The 19,305-nt window shown below is 38.8% G+C and overlaps 1 protein-coding gene across 1 annotated transcript in view; it reads right to left on the reverse strand.

The window, feature by feature from the left end:
* Positions 1-17,819, reverse strand: part of MRRF (mitochondrial ribosome recycling factor) — a 67,704-nt gene extending 49,885 nt beyond the window's left edge. The window contains exons 1-3 of the mRNA XM_006865654.1: positions 17,616-17,819; positions 10,930-11,085; positions 4,521-4,639 (exon numbers count right to left, since the gene is read on the reverse strand). Of these exons, the coding sequence (XP_006865716.1) occupies positions 4,521-4,639; positions 10,930-11,085; positions 17,616-17,799 (459 nt within the window). The 5' untranslated portion in view covers positions 17,800-17,819. The remainder of the gene's footprint in view (positions 1-4,520; positions 4,640-10,929; positions 11,086-17,615) is intronic.
* Between the last annotated feature and the right edge of the window lie 1,486 nt (positions 17,820-19,305).

Below are 19,305 nucleotides of genomic sequence, written 5' to 3' on the forward strand. Positions count from 1 at the left end.
AAAAAAAAAAAAAAAAAAAAAGAGTATAAACCTAAGGAGATATTTTAGTTCTCTGAGCCTCGGTTTCCTCATGTACAAAATGGAATGAATACTGTTTAATTTTAGAGAGTACTGTGTTGATCACATGACTCAAACATGAAAAAGTGGTTGGCAACACAGTTGTTGTTGTGAAGTGCCACTGAATCGGTGCCATTCAATAATTTGAATGGATATTAGTTCTCTTCCCTCCATAAAAGCAGCAGTGCAGTCTGGAGAATTTTTTCTAATTTGCCTTGTTTTGTTCAAACCATACTGTGGTTTTCATCTCCTTTTCTTTCCCTTCATTAACTCTAGAGGAAGGCTGCAAGCGTGGGTATCACTGATCAAGCAGGAAACATGTTATGTTAAACAAATGCAACACAATTTTCTGTCTTCAATGCATTCGAAAAGATTATGCATTTAAATCTGCATCATGTCACTACGCATGACATAGAAATTCTCAGGTTTGGAATGAAAGTCAACTGCATGTGGAACAGAAGGGGATTATATAAACACAGAGAGGATTAGCACAACATTTTGAAGCTATGAACCTGGGTTCGTATGGACAGCTTCTAAGCTGGAGGAAGGAAATGTTTAGTTAGAGTTATTTGTTTAATATATACGCCAGATGAGATGAAGGAATTCAAAGGACAATGTAAAGGACACTTCCTCACTCTGTCCCTGTAAATGAACCTCTCTATCAAGATGCTTGTAAGATTTCTTTCAAAACCCTCAGAATTTCAATCAGGAGAAATGACAAGATGCTTTGGTTAAAAAATGACAATATGCTCCAACTTCATGAGAAAAATTAAGCTGTTAATGCCTCTTCCTGCCTCATAAGATGTTCTGGTAGCCAATTACGTGCTTGCTCCATGCATGTCATTTGCTATTTAATAACAGTCATGGCTGACTCAGAAAAGCAATCTGCTTGATGAGGTCTTCCAGCTGTGTAATTAGGCTACTCCTTAAATTGGCTTGCAGTGCCCATAGGGTTAGATTAGGGCTTTGAACCGGTTCATTCTGGTTCACACCACTACTGAGAATTTGCCTTCACATCCCAAATACACTGAACCAGAATCTACATTTTAACAAGTTGCTCAGGTGATTCTTACAGATCCCTAGTCACCTGGGCATCTACATTTTTGTGACCCTATGCACAACAGAATGAAACACTGCCTGGGCCTGCACCAACATCACAATCATTGCTACACTTGAGCCCAATCCATCTTGCTGGGGGTCTTCCTCTTTTCTAATGACTTTACCAAGCATGATGAACTGGTCCCCCTGATAACATGACTTAAGTATGAGAGACAAAGTCTGGCCATCTTGGCTTCTAAAAAGAACTCTGGCTGTATTTCTTCCAATACAGATTTGTTTGTTCTTCTGGCAGTCCATGGTACTTTTAATATTCTCTTCTAACACCATAACTCAAATGCATCAATTCTTCTACAGTCTTCTTTATTCACATGCATATGAGGCTAATGAAAATAGCATGGCTTGGGTCAGGCGCACCTTAGTCCATAAACTGCTCTTGAACATCTTTGCTCTTGAACACTTTAAAGAGATCTTGTGCAGCAGATTTGCCTAATGCAACACATCATTGGATTTCTTGACTGCTGCTTCCATGAGTGTTGTCTTCGACAACTTCAATCTTTTCTCCATTTATTTTGATGTTATTTATTGGTCCAGTGGTGAGGATTTTTATTTTCTTTACATTGAGATGCAACCCACACCAGAGGCTGTGGTTTTTTATCATCATTAATAAGTATGTTAAGACCTCTTCACTTTCAGCAAGCAAGATTGTATCCTCAACATTTTGCAGGTTGTTAATGAGTCTTCCTCCAATCCTGACGCCACGTTTTTCTTCATATAATACAGCTCCTCAAATTATTTGCTCAGCATACAGAATGAATTAGTATGGTGAAAGAACCCTGGCACACACCTTTCCTAATTTTAAACCATTCAATGTTCCCTTGTTCTGTTCTAACAACTGCCTCTTGGTCTGTGGACAGGTTCTTCATGAGTACAATTCAGTGTTCCAGAATACTAATTCTCCACAATGTTGTCCATAGCTTGTCATGATCCTCACAATTAAAAACCTTTGTGTAGTCAATAAAGCACATATGCCTTGTTCCATGTCCTTGGCTGAATCTGGCTCGAACCTCTGGCAGTTCCCTGTCAATGTACTGTTTCAGCCGTTTCTGAATTATTTTTAGCAAGATTTTACTTGCATGTGATATTAAGGATATTGTCCAGGCATTTCTGCATTCCATTGGGTCACTGCTCTTTGGTATGGGCACAAATATGGATGTCTTCCAATCTCAACTGGTCAAATAGCTGTCTTCCAAATTTCTTGACATATCTGGGGTATAAATGCAAAATCCTCAGCAGGGAGTTGAACCAAAATGAACCACTTCAAAGCCCTAGATTAGATGAATCAGGGAGATGCCTCAATGGTTCAGGGGGAACAGAAAGGGAAAAAGCTGATAGTTTCCTTTCTGCTGCTCTTCAGTAACACCAGAAATGAGTATCTCCCTTCCCGGAACCTAATGACAACGATCCAACCCATTGAAGAAAATTTACTAAGTGCTTCCATGTGCCAGGTACTTTGTTAGTTGCTGAGCACAATGGATAAGTAAGATATGATTCTTACATTCCAAACTTATACTCAAGTGAAAAGAATCCTGGTGTGGCTCTGTAGGCTAGGTACTGGACCGCAAGATCAGTTTGAACCACAAGGCCAGTGGTTTACACCCACCAGCCACTCCTCGGAAACTCTATACAGGGTCGCTATGAGTCAGAATCGACTGGACAGCACTTAACAACAATAACAATCTAGTGAACGTGAAATGAAAAATAAACATGCAAGTAACTGCAACGATTAATAGTAATCAGTGCAGTGAAGAAAAAGGATTACGCTATGTGCAAGTTTAGTATGGAGTAATAATTTACATTGGAAAGATTAAGGGAAGTTACCCTGAGAATGTGGCATTTAAACTATGACCTGAAATATGAACAGCAACTAGCCAGACAAGAGTGTTGCAAGCAAAGGGAAAAGCATATGCATCACCAAGGCCTTGAGGATGGAAAGGGCGCAGTGTGTTTGGGGAACACAAGGAGGAAAGTGGTCCAAAAGAAGACTGGAAAAAACACACATATCCTTGACTAAGCCAGTGATAAATACCCACCATGGGAATGGCATGATACAACATAGACTTTTAAAAGCTCACTTTACCTGCAATATGGAATGGAATGGGGGAGTGGTGAGTAAGAGTACGCCTGGCATGTTGGCTAAAAAAGCCCTCTGATTTAAAACCATATATTCACAGCAAGGGCTTTCTCATTCTCAGATCTCTAACCAAGCTTGGACTTTCTTCAGGATAGAATTATTGAAACAGACAATCAGAACAGGAAGGAATTTCAAATTCTTGTCACCTCATGAAGAATGGAAGCCCAAAAAGTAAAGCAGCTGGATCAACAACCTGTTGGTAGTAGAGGTGCGACTACATGCCAGGTTTTCTAGGAACTGATATAGGCCAATTCCTACTAGACCAATAAGGAAAAGCCCAATTACCTTTCTCAAGTAGACTGAGAACCATAATATCTCATGGTTGCAATGGCTGAATACAACCCACCTTCCAACCTTGGTAGCACTGTGTTCTGTGTGCTATCCTGCAATGGCCAGTCCAGTTTGAAAGGAATGTGAATTCCTGAGAGGACTGCTCCAGATACTAACGCAGAGTTTACAGACTGGTGGCCAACAGAGCAGAGCTAGCCCATTAATGCGCTTTCTTTGCCTCATAGTCTTTTAAAAAGTGAATTAGTTATCAACATTTAATGAACAAAGACCTCACATAAAAACTTGGGTTACCAGTTGCTTCTGGAAACAAAATTGCAATATCCAGTAGCGCTGACTGCTAGGACTACGTATCTGTCTGTTAATGATCAGTGGGAGCTAAGGCCAGGCCGGCCCCTCAGACAAGGCACAGGCTTTCCAGTTACCACAGTCGCTTCCACACCACTGCAGGTACCCAACACTTCATTTCCATTCTTCTTTTTCTTAGATGGGGTCTCGTTCAGTATTCAAATTATCTGTCTGGCTCCTATAGCATCTGAGTTTAACAAAAAGAGAATTCAGAAACAGGAAGAGTTTTTCCTTATACTTGTTGTTATTGTCGTTAAGTGCCATTGAGTCAGTTCTGACTCATAGGGACCCTGTCTAGGGTTTTCGAGGAACAGCTGGTGGGTTTGAACTGCTCACCTTTCTTATCTTTATTGTTAAGGGCCGTCGAGTCGGTTCCAACCCATAGCAACCCTGCACAGGGTTTCCAAGGCTATAAATATTTACGGGAGCAGAAAGCCTCTACTTTCTCTGTCCTCTTTATTATGTCTTCTCTCTTCTTTTTCTTCCAAGCTGGAGAAACACCTCCTCCTAACCTGACACAGCTACTTCTATTCCAAAAGAGCCCATGGAGAAGGACCCTGTTAGCATGCCACCTTACCTCAGGGAAGCTGGTCATGTTCACCAAAATCAGCTGTGGTGACTTCATGGAGATCTGGCCGATCTGGTTTAAAGCAAGCTTTCCATCAGCAGTTACCACAGTGATATTATCAAGGGATCCTAAAGAAAAATGATACGCTCTTAGAATTCAAGGGTAGGAGCAAGGTCAGCAGTGCAAACTTACCAGCCAGTCCACAGGAGAAAGAGGAGGCATTCTGCACCCATACTGCTTTACAGCCTCGGAGGTCACTATGAGTTGGCATCGACTCGATGGCAGTCAGTTTTTTTTTTTTTTTTAATTCAAAGGACCTTCATATCACCACATCTAGGTCCCTATCCACCTAGATTTAGCTGATTTCTAAGCATACTCACACCAATATTCACTGTTGTTGTTAGGTGTCGTTGGGTTGGTTCTGACTTATAGCGACCCTCTATAGGGTTTCCAAAGAGAGGCTGGTAAGGTTTGAACCGCCAACCTTGTGGTTCAAACCGACCTTGAGGTCTTACAGGGCTGTAAACCTTTACAGGAACAAAAAGCCTTGTCTTTCTCCCTCAGAGCAACTGGTGGGTTTGAACAGCCAACCTTGTGTTTAACATTCCAGTGCTTACCCTACAGTGAAGTAGTAAAATATAAGGGGGCTTCAAAATTGTGTTGTTGTTTGTTGTTGTTAAGTGCCGTTGAGTCGGTTCCGACCCATAGCGACCCTGTACAGGGTTTCCGAGGGTGTAAATCTTTCTCCTGCGGAGCGGCTGGTAGTTTCGAACCACTGACCCTAAGGTTCGCAGCTCGATTTGTAACCACTACGCTACCAGAAAAAAATCCTATTTTCATTTTCCCTTAAAATTTTTGAAGCTCTCCTCATACGTATGAGAAGATACCTCTTAGTTCTCATATCCACCCTGTAATATTGTAACGCTCTCCCCACTTTATAGATGAGAAAAACTGAGATAAATTGAGTTTACGTGACTGGCCCAAGTTCCTAGAGCTAACGAAAAGAAAAACAACCAAGTACTAAGACCCAAAAATCAGGTGTGCTAAATTCCAATGACAATCAAGGCTCTTTCCTTATCCCAAACCCAAAATCCATTGCCATTGAATCAATTCAACTCATACTGACCCTAGAGGGCAGAGTGGAACTGCGCCATCAAGTTTCCAAGGTTGGAATTTAATGGAAGCAGACTGTTAACAGCTTTCTCCTGAGAAGCAGCTGATGGGTTTCAATTGCTGCACATATGATTCGAAGTCAAGTGCTTTAATCTCCCTTGTCCCCAGGGCTCCTTCTTCCTTATACCACTGGAATTAAATTTAGCTGTCCATCAGAATCACAAGAGACTTGTTAAGCAAAGCTTCCTGGCTCTACCACACACCCCTGCTAGATATCCAGGTTCTGTGATGGAATGGAGGCCTGTAATGGGGGTTGGGAGGGTTGAAATTCTTCTTTTTTAATTCACCGTATGATTCTGCCATGCAGCTTCGCTTATACCACCTTGATTTTGGCACTTAGATTCCCTTCAGAAACAAGTACCTTGAAAAGAAAAGCAAGCAACACAATACCATGTACACTTCAGTGTTTTCCTGGATCTCAACATTTTCATTGATATTTGAACTCTGAAAAACCCTAGGCAAAAATTTTCAGAAACCTAAGAAGGCAATCAAATAAAGCTATAGTTATAGATGGACGAGGAGCGTTATTTAAATTCCCTGATTTCCTGTGTAAATGAGAACTAGAATGAGCTTATTTTGACACACAAAGATAAAGGGGGAGATGAGTCTTTTGTACAACTAGCGTTGTCCTAGCAAATTCATGTTAGAATTCTGCAATACCATCTTATGGCCCAAGGATCTGACTTGACATGTTCAACTAAATTCAATGTCATCACAAGACAGAAGGTTGACACTACTAGCTCCCACCTAGATGAATCCAGGAGGTAAAATGGTAAGAATTTCCATGATTCCAAACACAGGTGACCTGGGTTCATATACCAACCCCATCACTTCTTGATTGTGTAACCCTGGATAGATCCCGTCACCCTCCCAGACCTCCATTTCCTGATGTGTGAATGGGGTATAAACATTGTTCTTACAAGGCTGTTAAGATGATTAAAAGAAATAAGTGTATCTAAAACACTTATAACTATATCTTGGCATATGAAAGTCCCCAATACATGTTAACTATTATTACTACTTCTTGACTTTCTTTTAGGTTTTAACCAAAGGAACCTACATATAATTTCTCTAATATACTCTGTCCTCTCTTGCCTTAGGACTCTTGTGTAACTCCTTTTGTTCAGATAACTCCTGCTCATTCTTTAACCCTCAGCTATATCAACAGATCTGTGTTGGAAGAAATGCAGCCAAAGTGCCCCTTGGAGGCCAGGTTGGCCAAACATCTTCTCTCATACTTCGGACATATTGTCAGGAATGACAGTAGCTGGAGAAGGATATCATGTTTGGTAAGGTGGAAGGTCAGAGAAAAAGAGGAAGACCCCCAGCAAGATGTATTGGCAAAGTGGCAGCATCAATGGGCTCAAGCGTAGCAACAATTGTGAAGTTGGCCTGGGATCAGGCAGTGTTTCGTTCTGTTGTGCATAGGGTAGCTGTGAATCAGTACCGACTTGAAGGCACCTAACAACAACAACAAATAGTAGCATCTGAAGTCCTGGTGTGGTGCTATAGAATAAGCACTAGACTAAAAAGTCAGTCAGTGGTTCAAATTCACCAGCCGCTCCTCAGAAACCCTATACAGGATCACAATGAGTTGAACTGAATCAATGGTACTAAACAACAGCATATAGCAATTAATTCTAGATATCTTGTCTTACTTTCTAGGCTAGGTTGTTGGTACTGTTAGTTTGATCCACCAACCCTGAGATTAGCATTCCAGTGCTTATCCTACAGTGCCATCACAGGGCTCTTTTATAAACTTAAAAAAAAAAAAAATTTTTTTATGTTCTATGCTCCTTAGAAACCCTATACAGGGTCACTGTGGGTCGGAAACAACTCAACGACATTTACAACAACAAGAAGTATCCTATAAAAGGAACCCTGATAGTGTAGTGGGTTATGAGTTGAGTTGCTAACTGCAAAGTTAGCAGTTCGAATCTACCAGTTACTCCATGGGAGAAAAATGAGGCTTTCTGCTTCTGTAAAGATTTATATTCTCAGAAACCCTATACAGGGTCGTTATGAGTTGGAACCAACTTAATGGCACATGATCACCACCATACAAGTACCTTATGAACACTCTAATAATGATAATAATAGTCAATATTTACTGAGTACTTCCTACGAGCAAAATATTGTACTAAATGCTTTCAATGATTTGTTTCCTTCTCACAATAACCCTATGAGATTGGTGTTAGGCGTTGTTGAGTAGATTCTAACTCACAGTGGTCCTGTATAGATGGGGCTGAACTGACAAGCTTGCAGTTAGCAGTCCAGGACTTATCCTCCAGCAGCACACCAGGACTCCTTGGAGATAGGTGTTACTAGTTCTACCATTTTACATACGAGAAACCTGAAAAATAGAGAGTAACTTGCCCAAGGTCACAACAGTTCTTAATAATGGAGCCAGGATTCAATCTCAAGTCTGATTCACTCCAAAGTCAAGGTCTTTCAGTCAGCTTTGCTGTAATGGTTTATACATGTGGGGTTATTTGCTTGTTCTTTTACATTAGGCTCCTAGAAGGTGGGGACAATGTCTTTTCTCTCTGCCTCCACTGTCGCTGTTGTATGTTATCAAGTTGGTTCCAACTCACAGTGACCCTACCATTACTCACTGCCACTGAGTCAATTCTAATTCATAGCAGCATACAGGACAGAGTAGAACTGCGCCTGAGGGTTTCCAAGACTGTAATCTTTACGGAAGCTGACTGCTACACCTGTCTTCCACAGAGTGGCTGGTGGGTTCAAACCACTGACATTTTGGTTAACAGCCAAGCACTTACTCCTGCGCCACCAGGGATCCTATGATTTGTTGTTATTAAGTGCAGTCGAGTCAGCTCTGACTCATAGCGACCCTATATAGGGTTTTCAAGGAGTGGCTGGTAGATGTGAATCCTTGCAGTTAGCAGTCCAGTGTTCACCCTACAACATTATACCAGGACTCTATAATAGCACCTATTAAAAGTTAATCTACACAAGTAAGTGCTTAGTAATGCTGTGGTGAATGAATAAATGTATGGAGGGATGAATGAATGGATGGATAAAACAGAGGGCAAGAATGAACGAGCAAGTAAACCTGTATCTTTCTTGTTAAGTGCTGTACGAGTCACAGCAACCTGTATCTTAGACAATAGTTTAAAATTAAGGGTCAACTGTCTTGGAGACAGCAATCGTCGGACAGATGTAGGTGTCAGACGAAACGTGCAGGCTGGTTCAGATGGTAATGAAATGTGATTTATAAGAATCTGGCAAAAAAGATGATTTATAAGTTCAGCCCGTTATACCCAGTCTCTTCCTGACCCTAAATTCTACATAGAATGTTACACAAACATAACCCTGAAAAGAAAGACGCAAAGAGGAAATACCAACGGGAGGCCTTTTGAAAAGGATCTTAATTCAGCCTTCCTGATTTGCCATAACATCCTTTGCCACATAAGACCCAACATGGGCTTTTCAGTATGCAATTTTGGCGGTTCCTAGTCCCTAAATCTATATCGACATAATGCATCAAATCCTTTTCCCTCAATCTGTCCCCAGCGAGAATCTCCCTGAGCCTCATTCTTGGCCCTCATTTTCTCAGAGGTTAACATTTAACAAATTACACTCCCAACCTCTTTCCAGGCCCATCATCTTTTTAAGTTCAACATGAGTGGAGCTTGCTGGCTAATTTTAAGTATCACATTTCTCCCTGAGCAACTCTCAAACTGTTCTCTGGTTTCGGCTGCAGAATGTTAACAGGCCAGAAAGCACAAGGGAGACAGAGCACTTTATCAGTTTCATACCTAAAATAATAAGCAAGTTTAAAATAAACAGTTGGGAGAGATTGAATGGCACGCTCTACTGTCAACAAAGGCAGAAATGCCCCAGTCTAAAATTGACAAATAAGGGGAATGGTCTTCGGTTTCGCAATGGATCTCATCTCAACTCAGTATGCTTCTGATGGTGTTTATAAATGCAGCTGTAACGGTTTTCTTAAGAACAAGTTCATTAAATATTTTTTCGTTTCCTTATAAACTATCTCAACCAAGATGCAGTGGAAGCAGCCCAAACTCCCACAGACACCTTCAGAGGGGGTCCTGGGCTTAACTCTAGGATGATGGCAATTTCCAAAAGGCCAATTTAACAGCAATTGGATTTTTCCTGCCTGCCTGCACCATTAGCTGACAACTCACTTCTCCATCACATCTGCAAGCAGTTCTCCTGGACAGTTCTGACATTTCCCACTTAGAAAAGTCACTTTCAGGAAGTTATTAACCCAAACAGAATCTTCCTGGTCAAGCTCAGGGGTACAGAAATGCCGTAAGCGGGCAAGTTTGCAGTCATTTGGTTCCCACTAAGGTTTCCAGAAAGATGCTTTCCTGTGTTCTGTTGACTACACAAAGGCATTCAACTGTGTGGAACATAACAAGTTATGGACAACATTGCACAGAATGGGAATTCCAGAACACTTAACTGTGCTCGCGCAGAACCTGTACATAGACTAAGAGGCAGTCGTTCAAACATAACAAGGGATACTGCATGGCTTAATATCAGGAAAGGTGTGCATCAGCTCTGTATCTTTTCACCAAAAGGCCTAGGACCAGGAAGAGGTATACCTGCGAGCACAGTTAAGAAGCTGTACTGACCAAAGAACTGTACCCCGAGTTATTTCCGACCTGAATTGTATCCTGTTACTTCCAGAACAAAGCCCCGTAATTGTGAGAATCGTTTGTATGAGTTCTATGAGGCCACTGCAACAAATTATAAAACCCAGCAGAGAAGTAGACAGGAATAAGCACTGGGCTGTTGGTATTGATTCTCCTCTCCCTTGTGAAGTTAGAAGAAGTCAGACAATGCCCCCAGATCATTTATACAGTAACACATTCAGAATACTAGTTCCCATTTCTTAACAGGATAATTCCAGGAGAACAAAACCATACTATTTTTGCTTACCAGTGTACACTAGCACAATGTCTGATTCATAGTAGACAACTATTAGTTAAATGTATAAATTCAGTGTTAAATATGTGCTATACACTGTACAACTTATATATATATCACCTCATTTAATACAATGCTCAGCCTAACCCTATGAGGTAAGCACTGTATCCCTATTTTTAGACAAAGACACAGAGGATAAGAGAAGTAGAATAACCACCCATGGCCACCAGTTTGTAAGTGGCAAAGCTAGGACTAAAACTCAGCTCTGCCAAAGCCATACTTTTTTCACTATGCCCCTCCCTGAAACACCAGATAAGGCACTAACCTGGTGAGGTCCTTATATTAAGAGTCTTATTGAAATTATCCTTGAGTGTTTCCATCACAGACTTCATTTCTTCATCTACCTCTTCCAAGTTGATTATATCCTCAACCAAGGCCGTGTTAATATTCACTCTGGTTTGGGACTGTCCTTTTCCTTTGGCTAGAAAGTCAACATTCAGTGAATAAAAGGACAGCAGCTTAAACAAAGACAATAAGTAATTAGTTATAGAGTGCCTACTGTGTATAGAAAAAAAAAAATGGCAAGTCCAAGAAAATTATAAAACACTATCACAGCCCTCAAAATGAACCTACATTTACTAAATATCAACTAGGTCCAAGCACTATGAGAAACACTTTGTCAGATTTATTAATGAAGGTACAAGCTTTGCAATCAGATGCCCCAAGTTTAAATTGTGGCTATGATGCATACTAGCTTCATGAACTTGGGCAAGTTATTCTACCTTTCTGTTAGGTTCTCAACCTGTAAAACAGGGATAATAGCTACAGTGAAAGAACGCTATAAAGATACAAGTAATGTGATCCAAATATGTAAAAAGAACATTACACAGCAGGTGCTCCACAATAAATTAATTACTTAATTTTCAGAAAAAAAACACAGAATGACAAAGGTAAAGTGACTTACTAAGCAAACATCACTAGGTTGACATATGTAAAAGCCAGGTTATGGTTTCAGATCTGCCTAATTTGAAACCCATGAAGTTTCTACTAGACAGTCTCCAAATAATCTAACTGGAGAGACAGGAAACATACTGATTCATTTAAAAATGGATAGCATGGAAAAAAAAAAAAAAAAGGATAGTATGACAAGGATATGCAAAGTACCTGATGACTAGACAAAAGGATCAACAATAGTTTGGAGACATTAAATGTAGCTACCAGTAGTAGTGACAACAGCTCATCTTTTAGAAAATCAACAACAATGGCTTATTTGTAAGAAAATCTATAGCACTGGGAGGTGAATAAAAATTAGAACATGTCTAAACAATCAAAGTGATTTTTACATATGTTCTATAGTGTATATATAGATAGATCATTCTTATGAGTGATATAAATATTACTGGGTTTCTTTATGGTGGAATGGGCGAAGAAGAAGAAAACTTAAGACTAATGGATAATGTTATCTTACAACTTATTCACTGAACATCAACACATATTTATTGAGTTAATTCAAATTTTATCGAATACCTATAATGACTTGGAGTCTGTGCTAGCTGTACAGCATAGTATAATTTGCAATGCAATTACAAGTCAACTATTCTATTTAATATTCAAGGCAGCTACCCATGGTAAAAAGAATAAGGATTATTATTGTCCCCAGTGTATAAGTGAGAAATCTGAGGCACAAGTAACTTAAGTGGTTTACCCAAGTTAACCATCCAAAAAGATATGAATCTTCAGATTCAGAAATACAAATTCCAAATAGGATAAATAAAAGAAAGTTCCAATCTACTAGAGTGGAGAGTGAAGCGTCCAGCTTATATGAAGTGAGGGGAGATTCACAAGAACACCCATACTTGCAGATGGTACTCATTTGACCCAGCTTCAATGGCTGGATGATCAGAATTTGACTAGAATAAAAGAGTAATCTGCTACAATTTGATGAACTTGACCTATACTTACGGATGTAGTAGCTCAAAAGAGGGAACAAATCTTTACAGCAAGTATCATTCCCACATCCTCAGTATTCAGGGTTGACAGGGATGGGCAACTTAGAAATGGGCTACCCAAAATGGGGGAACTACCAAGGTACGAAGTGACTGGCTTGCGGGCTTTTAAGGAGCCTGGTTTCAGAGGGTGCGGGGGAAGATAGAATCTCTGCTAAGTGGTTTACAACTTGTCTGGACAGGGCTGGTGAAAGGAGATGGGGATAAGACTCTTGTGGTTCAACAGTGAATACCTGCTATCAGGACTGATTGTTAATGTTGCAAATGCAAAGGTAGACATTTTGTAACAAAAGGAGGGGAAGTGGTTGATCTTGCAGTCCAGGAACAGAGGACGCTGTGACCATCAAAGGAGAACAGCGGAGTGCGGGATCCTTTTGATGCAAGAGATGGAGGCAGAGACAATGACAAGGAGATATGGAACAGCTGGGGACTCTGGACTCAGGGAGGGAGAAAGGGATTGTGTGCTGACGGCCGGGTGGCAGGCTTGTTTGGTTGTTTGAATGGTTATATATTTCTGAGTGCTTCGGTGTACGTACATTTTTAAAAGTCCATATCTAGACATCTGTGAGTACAGAAAACCAAGGATAAAGAGATACTAAAAGTAATCAAAAAACAAAAGACAAATTATCCATAAAACATCAAATTTTTAAATGATAAGCATACAAGGGGCTTCAAAAAGTTCATTGAAAAATGGATTTCAAAGAAAATGGAATTTTTCCACAAACTTTTTGATGCCCTCTGATACTTTCCAAGACCAACAAAAGAAGCTAGAAACAATGGAAATACCATCTTCAAAATACTTAAAGGGTAAAACAAAGGTCAACCTACAATTCTTTGCCCAACTAGACTATTATTTTAACAGTAAAAGAGAGCAAAAGTTATTTTCAGAAATACAGACATTATCAAACCTTCACTTTACTAAGGAACCTTGGTGGCACGGAGGCTAAGTGCTCAGCTGTTAACTGAAAGGTAAGCATTTCACACCCACCAGTGACTCTATGGGGAAAAGACATGGCAGTCTGCTTCCATAAAGGTAACAGCCTTGGAAATCCTTAGAGGCAGTTCTCCTCTGGGTTGCTATGAGTCAGAATCATCATTGACAGCAATGGTTTGGTGGTTAATGGCTTAGTTTTATTGGTTCATGTTAATAAATACTAAAGGATATACTTCAAGAAGAAGGAAACAGAATGCATCAGGAAGGAATGAAAAGCAACAATGGTAGGCAAAAAACACTGTCAGTGTGACAAATGTAAAAGAGTACTGGGATGCAAAACAGTATCAATAAAACAACTTAATTTAATCCCAGAGAGGGTTAAAAGCAAGATGGAATTAAAATAATGAGTAATAATTACAGTAATTACAAATAAGAAAGAAAAGGATGATCAAAGCTAAAAATGTCCAGGGTCCTCATATCATTTAGGAAAAAGAGGTAATGATAAACTTAAGGCTTTTTAAATCAAGTTGTTTTTGTTTAAATCATTGAAACACTGTACAGGGCTTCCAAGGAGCAGTAATGGGTTTGAACTGCCAACCTTACAGGTCAAACCAACCTTGAAGTTCAGTGCTTTATCGTACAGTACCACACCAGGACTTTAAGTAGACATATTAAAAATTTTTAATTATAATATTAGAATGGATACATATGAGGAAGTTCCAAAAAGTTACTGGGAAAATTTCATTAGCTTTTAATTCCATTTTTCCATGAACTTTTGAAAGCCCCTTGTAGTGGTATATTCACACAATGAAATATTATATAGCTACAACTACATAATGAGCTACAACTACAGAGAACAATTTAAGATCAATGTCACAAACATAATCAAAGAGGCTGCAATTTTGACATGGTGCAAATTGAAGAGCACAGAATTCTTCAAGGAATGGCTACAGAGATGGAAACACCACCTTTAGAAGTGCATACACCTAAATGGAGGTTATGTCAAGGAACAATAGTTTCACATTTTGATATTTCTGTTCAATAAACTTTTCTACGGTTTTTGACACATTATTTTTTTGACGTAACCTCATATGTTAAGTTTTATAAGAAACTTCCAGACTGTCTTCCAAAATGGCTGTACTATTTTACAGTCCCAAGTTTTTTTCTTAATTCTGTAAGTTAAAGAAATTAGGGGTAGCCATCAAAACAATAAAAAAAATTGAATGTATAACTTCCAAATCAGAAGAGATGAAAAAGGGAAATAAACTTGATTAATCCAACAGAAAAAGGAGAGAAAAAATAAACAAAGAAAAACCACATTAAAATACAAAATAAAATGATAGAAATATAAAAATAAGTAAATGTGTTCAGCAATCACAATAAATATAAATGGACCAAAATTCCTACATAAAGTTAAGTGATTCTCTGTGAGATTTTTTTTTAAAACCAGCCATATACAATTATAAGCAAGTTTCCAAAAACACAGAAAATTGTATACATAGGAAAAGAAAATAACAGTAACAAATATTAACCAAAAGAAAACTGTTGTAGCTATGTTATTATTAAATGAAGTAGATTTTAAGATTAATGCATTATTAGAAATAATATGGGTTACTCCATAATGGGAGTCATGGTATAGCACTGTAGGATAAGCACTGGACTGCTAACCGCAAGGCTGGCAGTTCAAACCCACCAGGTGCTCCTTGGAAATCCTATACAGAGTCACTGTGAGTTGGGAATGACTCAATGGCGCTTAATAGCAACAAAAAATCATCATAATAATAGAAATTAAGTGTCTTATTAGATTAAATACATCACTATAAATAATAAAGGTTACTTCATAATAATCAGAAGCATGCTGACTCTATAGGGTAAATACTGGACTTCAAACCACAAGGTTGGCAGTTCCAGCCAACCCATTGCTCCATGGGCGAAAGATGAGCTTTTCTGCTCCCACCAAGATTTACAGCCTTGGAAAAGCTACATAGGATCTCTATGAGTCAGAAATGATTCAACAGCACTTAACAACAACAACTTCAGAATAATAATAGAAATTATTCACCAAAAAGACACATTTATAAGCTTAAATATAACCAATAGTATAGCCTCAACATTAACAGAATTAAAAGGAAAAACTGATAACTCCGTAATCATACTTGCCATATGGCAAAGGGTCATTACAGATCTGGGAATAAAGGATGGTATATTCAATAAGTGGTGCTGAAACAATTAATAGAACTAAAATACGTATATCCAACATAAGGCAGATTCTCTACCTTACATGACATTCAGAAATAAATTGCATATGGATTAAAAACCAAATATGAAGAGCAAATAATTTTTAAATGTTTATAATACAGAATAGTGTTAAGACCGTGGTATAAGGATTTCTTAAAGACACAAAAGCACACGTGATTAAGAAAATGACAGAAAGACATGATTACTTATTTTAAAGCCTATGTTCAATAACAACAAAATAACACCAGAAATAAAGCATAAAGTAAAGAAGATAGCTGAAACATATATAATCAAAAAAGTATAATAATACAGAAATAATCAAATAGATCTAAAAGTAAAAAAAAAATCAAACCACCTTTTTAAAGAGACAATCAAAGAAGAAAGATTGAACAGCCAATAAAATACAAAAAGCTGCTGCTTATACACTGGTTAATGCCTAGCTACTAGAAGACTGAGATGATGTAGGTGTCAGGATTTACAGGTTTCCAGTTCCACCACCAACTAGACACAAACTAGACAAACTTCTTACAAATGTACCTCAGTCTCTTCATTCGTGAAATGATGAGATCTGTACTTCACTGTATGATTATAATTTTTTCATTAAATAAACATAAGGCTCAAATTATTACATGTTAAAAATTTCTGTAAAATATAACGTAGCATGTTTTTGTACTGTTAAGTGCTGTCCAGTTGGTTGCGACTCATAGTGACAACCCTGTATAAAGTTTCCTAGGCTGTAAATCTTTCCGCAAGCAGTAAGTTTCCTCTTTCTTCCACGAATGGTTGGTGGGCTTGAACTACCAACCTTGTTTTGCAGTCCAGTGCTTAGCCTCTAAAGCCACCACACCCCCATAATGTAACACAGATTAAAAGTTATCACTATTAACAGAATATAAGTCTTGTAAGTATGAATGCACACTATTAGAAATGTGTTAGTTTTTCTATTATCAGAATGGGGAAGGTTTTCATGAAAACAGAAAAGGCGATCAGTGGGGAAAATATTCAACAGTATATTCCTAGCACTATCCTTGGAAGTGGACTCTCTGACCCATCTCTGCAAATAGCTGGGTCTGTTTGACAATTTTCTGTCACTCATCCATTCATTCAATAAAATTTTCTAATATTTTGTGTCAGTCCCTGTGGTAGGTACTTTTTAGAGAAAGACATAGTCCCTATCTTCAAAGGATCCAACAGAGGAGACAGATAGCAAGCTATCAATTTTCTAAGTAATTAATAATTAATTAATTAGTACTATAAGTATACCAAAGGTAAAATACAGTGTGCATGAGGGCATGTCACAGGGGACCTGACCTAGTTAGTCTAAGAGGCCAAAGAAGACTTCCCTGAGGAAGTAACATTTAAGCTGAAGCCTGCGGTACATCAAAGACTCATTCTTGGATGACACAAGCCATTAAGATCATCCATCTAAATCCACACTATAATATACCCTCACCCAACAACCTTCTGGTTTTAATTTTATTTGCAGCATATATTGCCCAATAAGGAGAGAATGTCTTGATCTGGTTTGCTTGGCATTTATACCTCTATTTCCAAATTATTCTAATTTTCTAAAAGAAAGAAATGAAGCATTTTCTGAGTCACAAAAAAAAATAGGCAGGTGTATAATGGTAATTGGAAAACAGGTCCTGGATTCTAATATCACCTCTGCAATTATGACTTTACAAGCTAAAAAACTGAACTATCTGAAGCACCAGTTGCTTATATGAGCAAGGGAAGAAATTGAATACATCTCTGAGATATCTTACAGTTATGACAATGCAAGAACTAAATATAAGAAAGGAGAGATGTGGGGGAAATGTTTTATGTCTCTACCTTTGGCTTTCTTGGTAGCAAAATGACGGACTGGTAATGCTGGATAGGCTATGTACTGCCTATAGCCATTTTGTCTTCTATTCACTGTCTTCAGCGTAATGTCTGAAACAGATCTGCTCAGGGCTGCAACAGAGTTGCAAAAGGCAGGGTAGGCCAAGCGAAAGCACCTTAATCCCAAGGCCATGAGTGAAGACAATCCTTGTGCATCCACTAAAAAATAAGACAAAAAGGAGAATTAAGTAAAACAGTGTAAAAAGAAAAAAAAATGTAAAAAAGAAACAAGTGAAACAGAAAACAAGAGCTAACAATGATCAAGAACTACTATAATCTGACCTCTGTGCTAGCAATTTAGATACATTATCTCTAGAGGACATTGGTTGTCAATGAAAACCCTCTATCACAATGGTGTGATCCACAACCAAGCATATGGATGGTGTAAAACTGGCAGCATTTCTTTCCATTGGGCATGGGGTTACCATGAGTCATGAGCTAACTTGATGGCAGCTAATAACAATCTTTGTTGTTAGCTACACAAGACCTTTTTAAAATGTTGAAGAGCAAAGATGTCAGTTTGAGGACTAAGGTACACCTGACCCAAGCCATGGTATTTTCAATAACCTCATATGCATGTGAAAGCTGGATAGTGAGTAAGTAAGACTGTAGAAGAACTGATGCATTTGAGTTATGGTGTTGGAGGAGAATACTGAAAGTGCCATGGGCTGCCAAAACAGGGAAGAAGTGTAGTCAGATTGCTCCTTGGAGGCCAGGATGGCCAAACTTTGCCTCTCATACATTGGACATATTGCCAGGAGGGACCAGTCACTAAAGAGGGAGATCATTTTTGGTAAAGTAGAGGGTCAGAGAAAGAGGAAGATCTCCCAGAGACTTTGAACATATTGTCAAGGAGGGACCAGTCACTAAAGAGGGATATCATGTTTGGTAAGGTGGAGGGTCAGAAAAAGGAAGATCCCCCAGAGAGATGGACTGGCAAAGTGGCAGCAACAATGGGCTCAAGCGTGGCAACAATTGTGAGGTTAGCCCAGGACCAGGCAGTGTTTCATGCTGTTTTGCACAGGGTCGTTATGAGTTGATACAGACTTGATGGCACCTAACAACAACAACAATCTTCCCAATATTAGTTTTAGCCCCATTTTATAAGATGAAGGAACTGAGTTCAAAGAGCTTTAAGTAAGTTGCCTATGATCTGTAGGATCCCAAAGCCCATGTTCTTCCCACTGGAACAAAATGTCTCTTAGAACACAGGAAACACAGTTAAGAGAATGCTACAGCAAACTAAACCTTATTGACACTAATTAAACCCTTAAAAGAAAAAGTAATAAAATCTTGAGACGATTATAGTATAAAGAGGGAGGACAGAGTAGTGGAAGAGGATTTTAAACATGAGAAAGCCATTTCAACAGCCATAAAATGACTGGAAAATTCACACAACAGCATTTAATTAAAATTCTCTTTGGTTCCTTATGCACTGATTACCAATTAGAAAACACTTTACTTTAATGTGAGTCTGGGACATGGTTGAGGTTTGAGGTCTTCCATATTATAGAACTGAGTATCTGGAAAATGCCACCCTCCTCTGCATTAATGGAAGTTATATACATTATGTTTCCAAGGACTTTGAACATGGGAAGATCTTATAATCTCTGAGACAGAATGCAGTCCTAGCCAACTG

The sequence above is a fragment of the Chrysochloris asiatica genome, unplaced genomic scaffold (assembly GCF_000296735.1).
Source record: "Chrysochloris asiatica unplaced genomic scaffold, ChrAsi1.0 scaffold00081, whole genome shotgun sequence".
NCBI lineage: Eukaryota > Metazoa > Chordata > Mammalia > Afrosoricida > Chrysochloridae > Chrysochloris > Chrysochloris asiatica.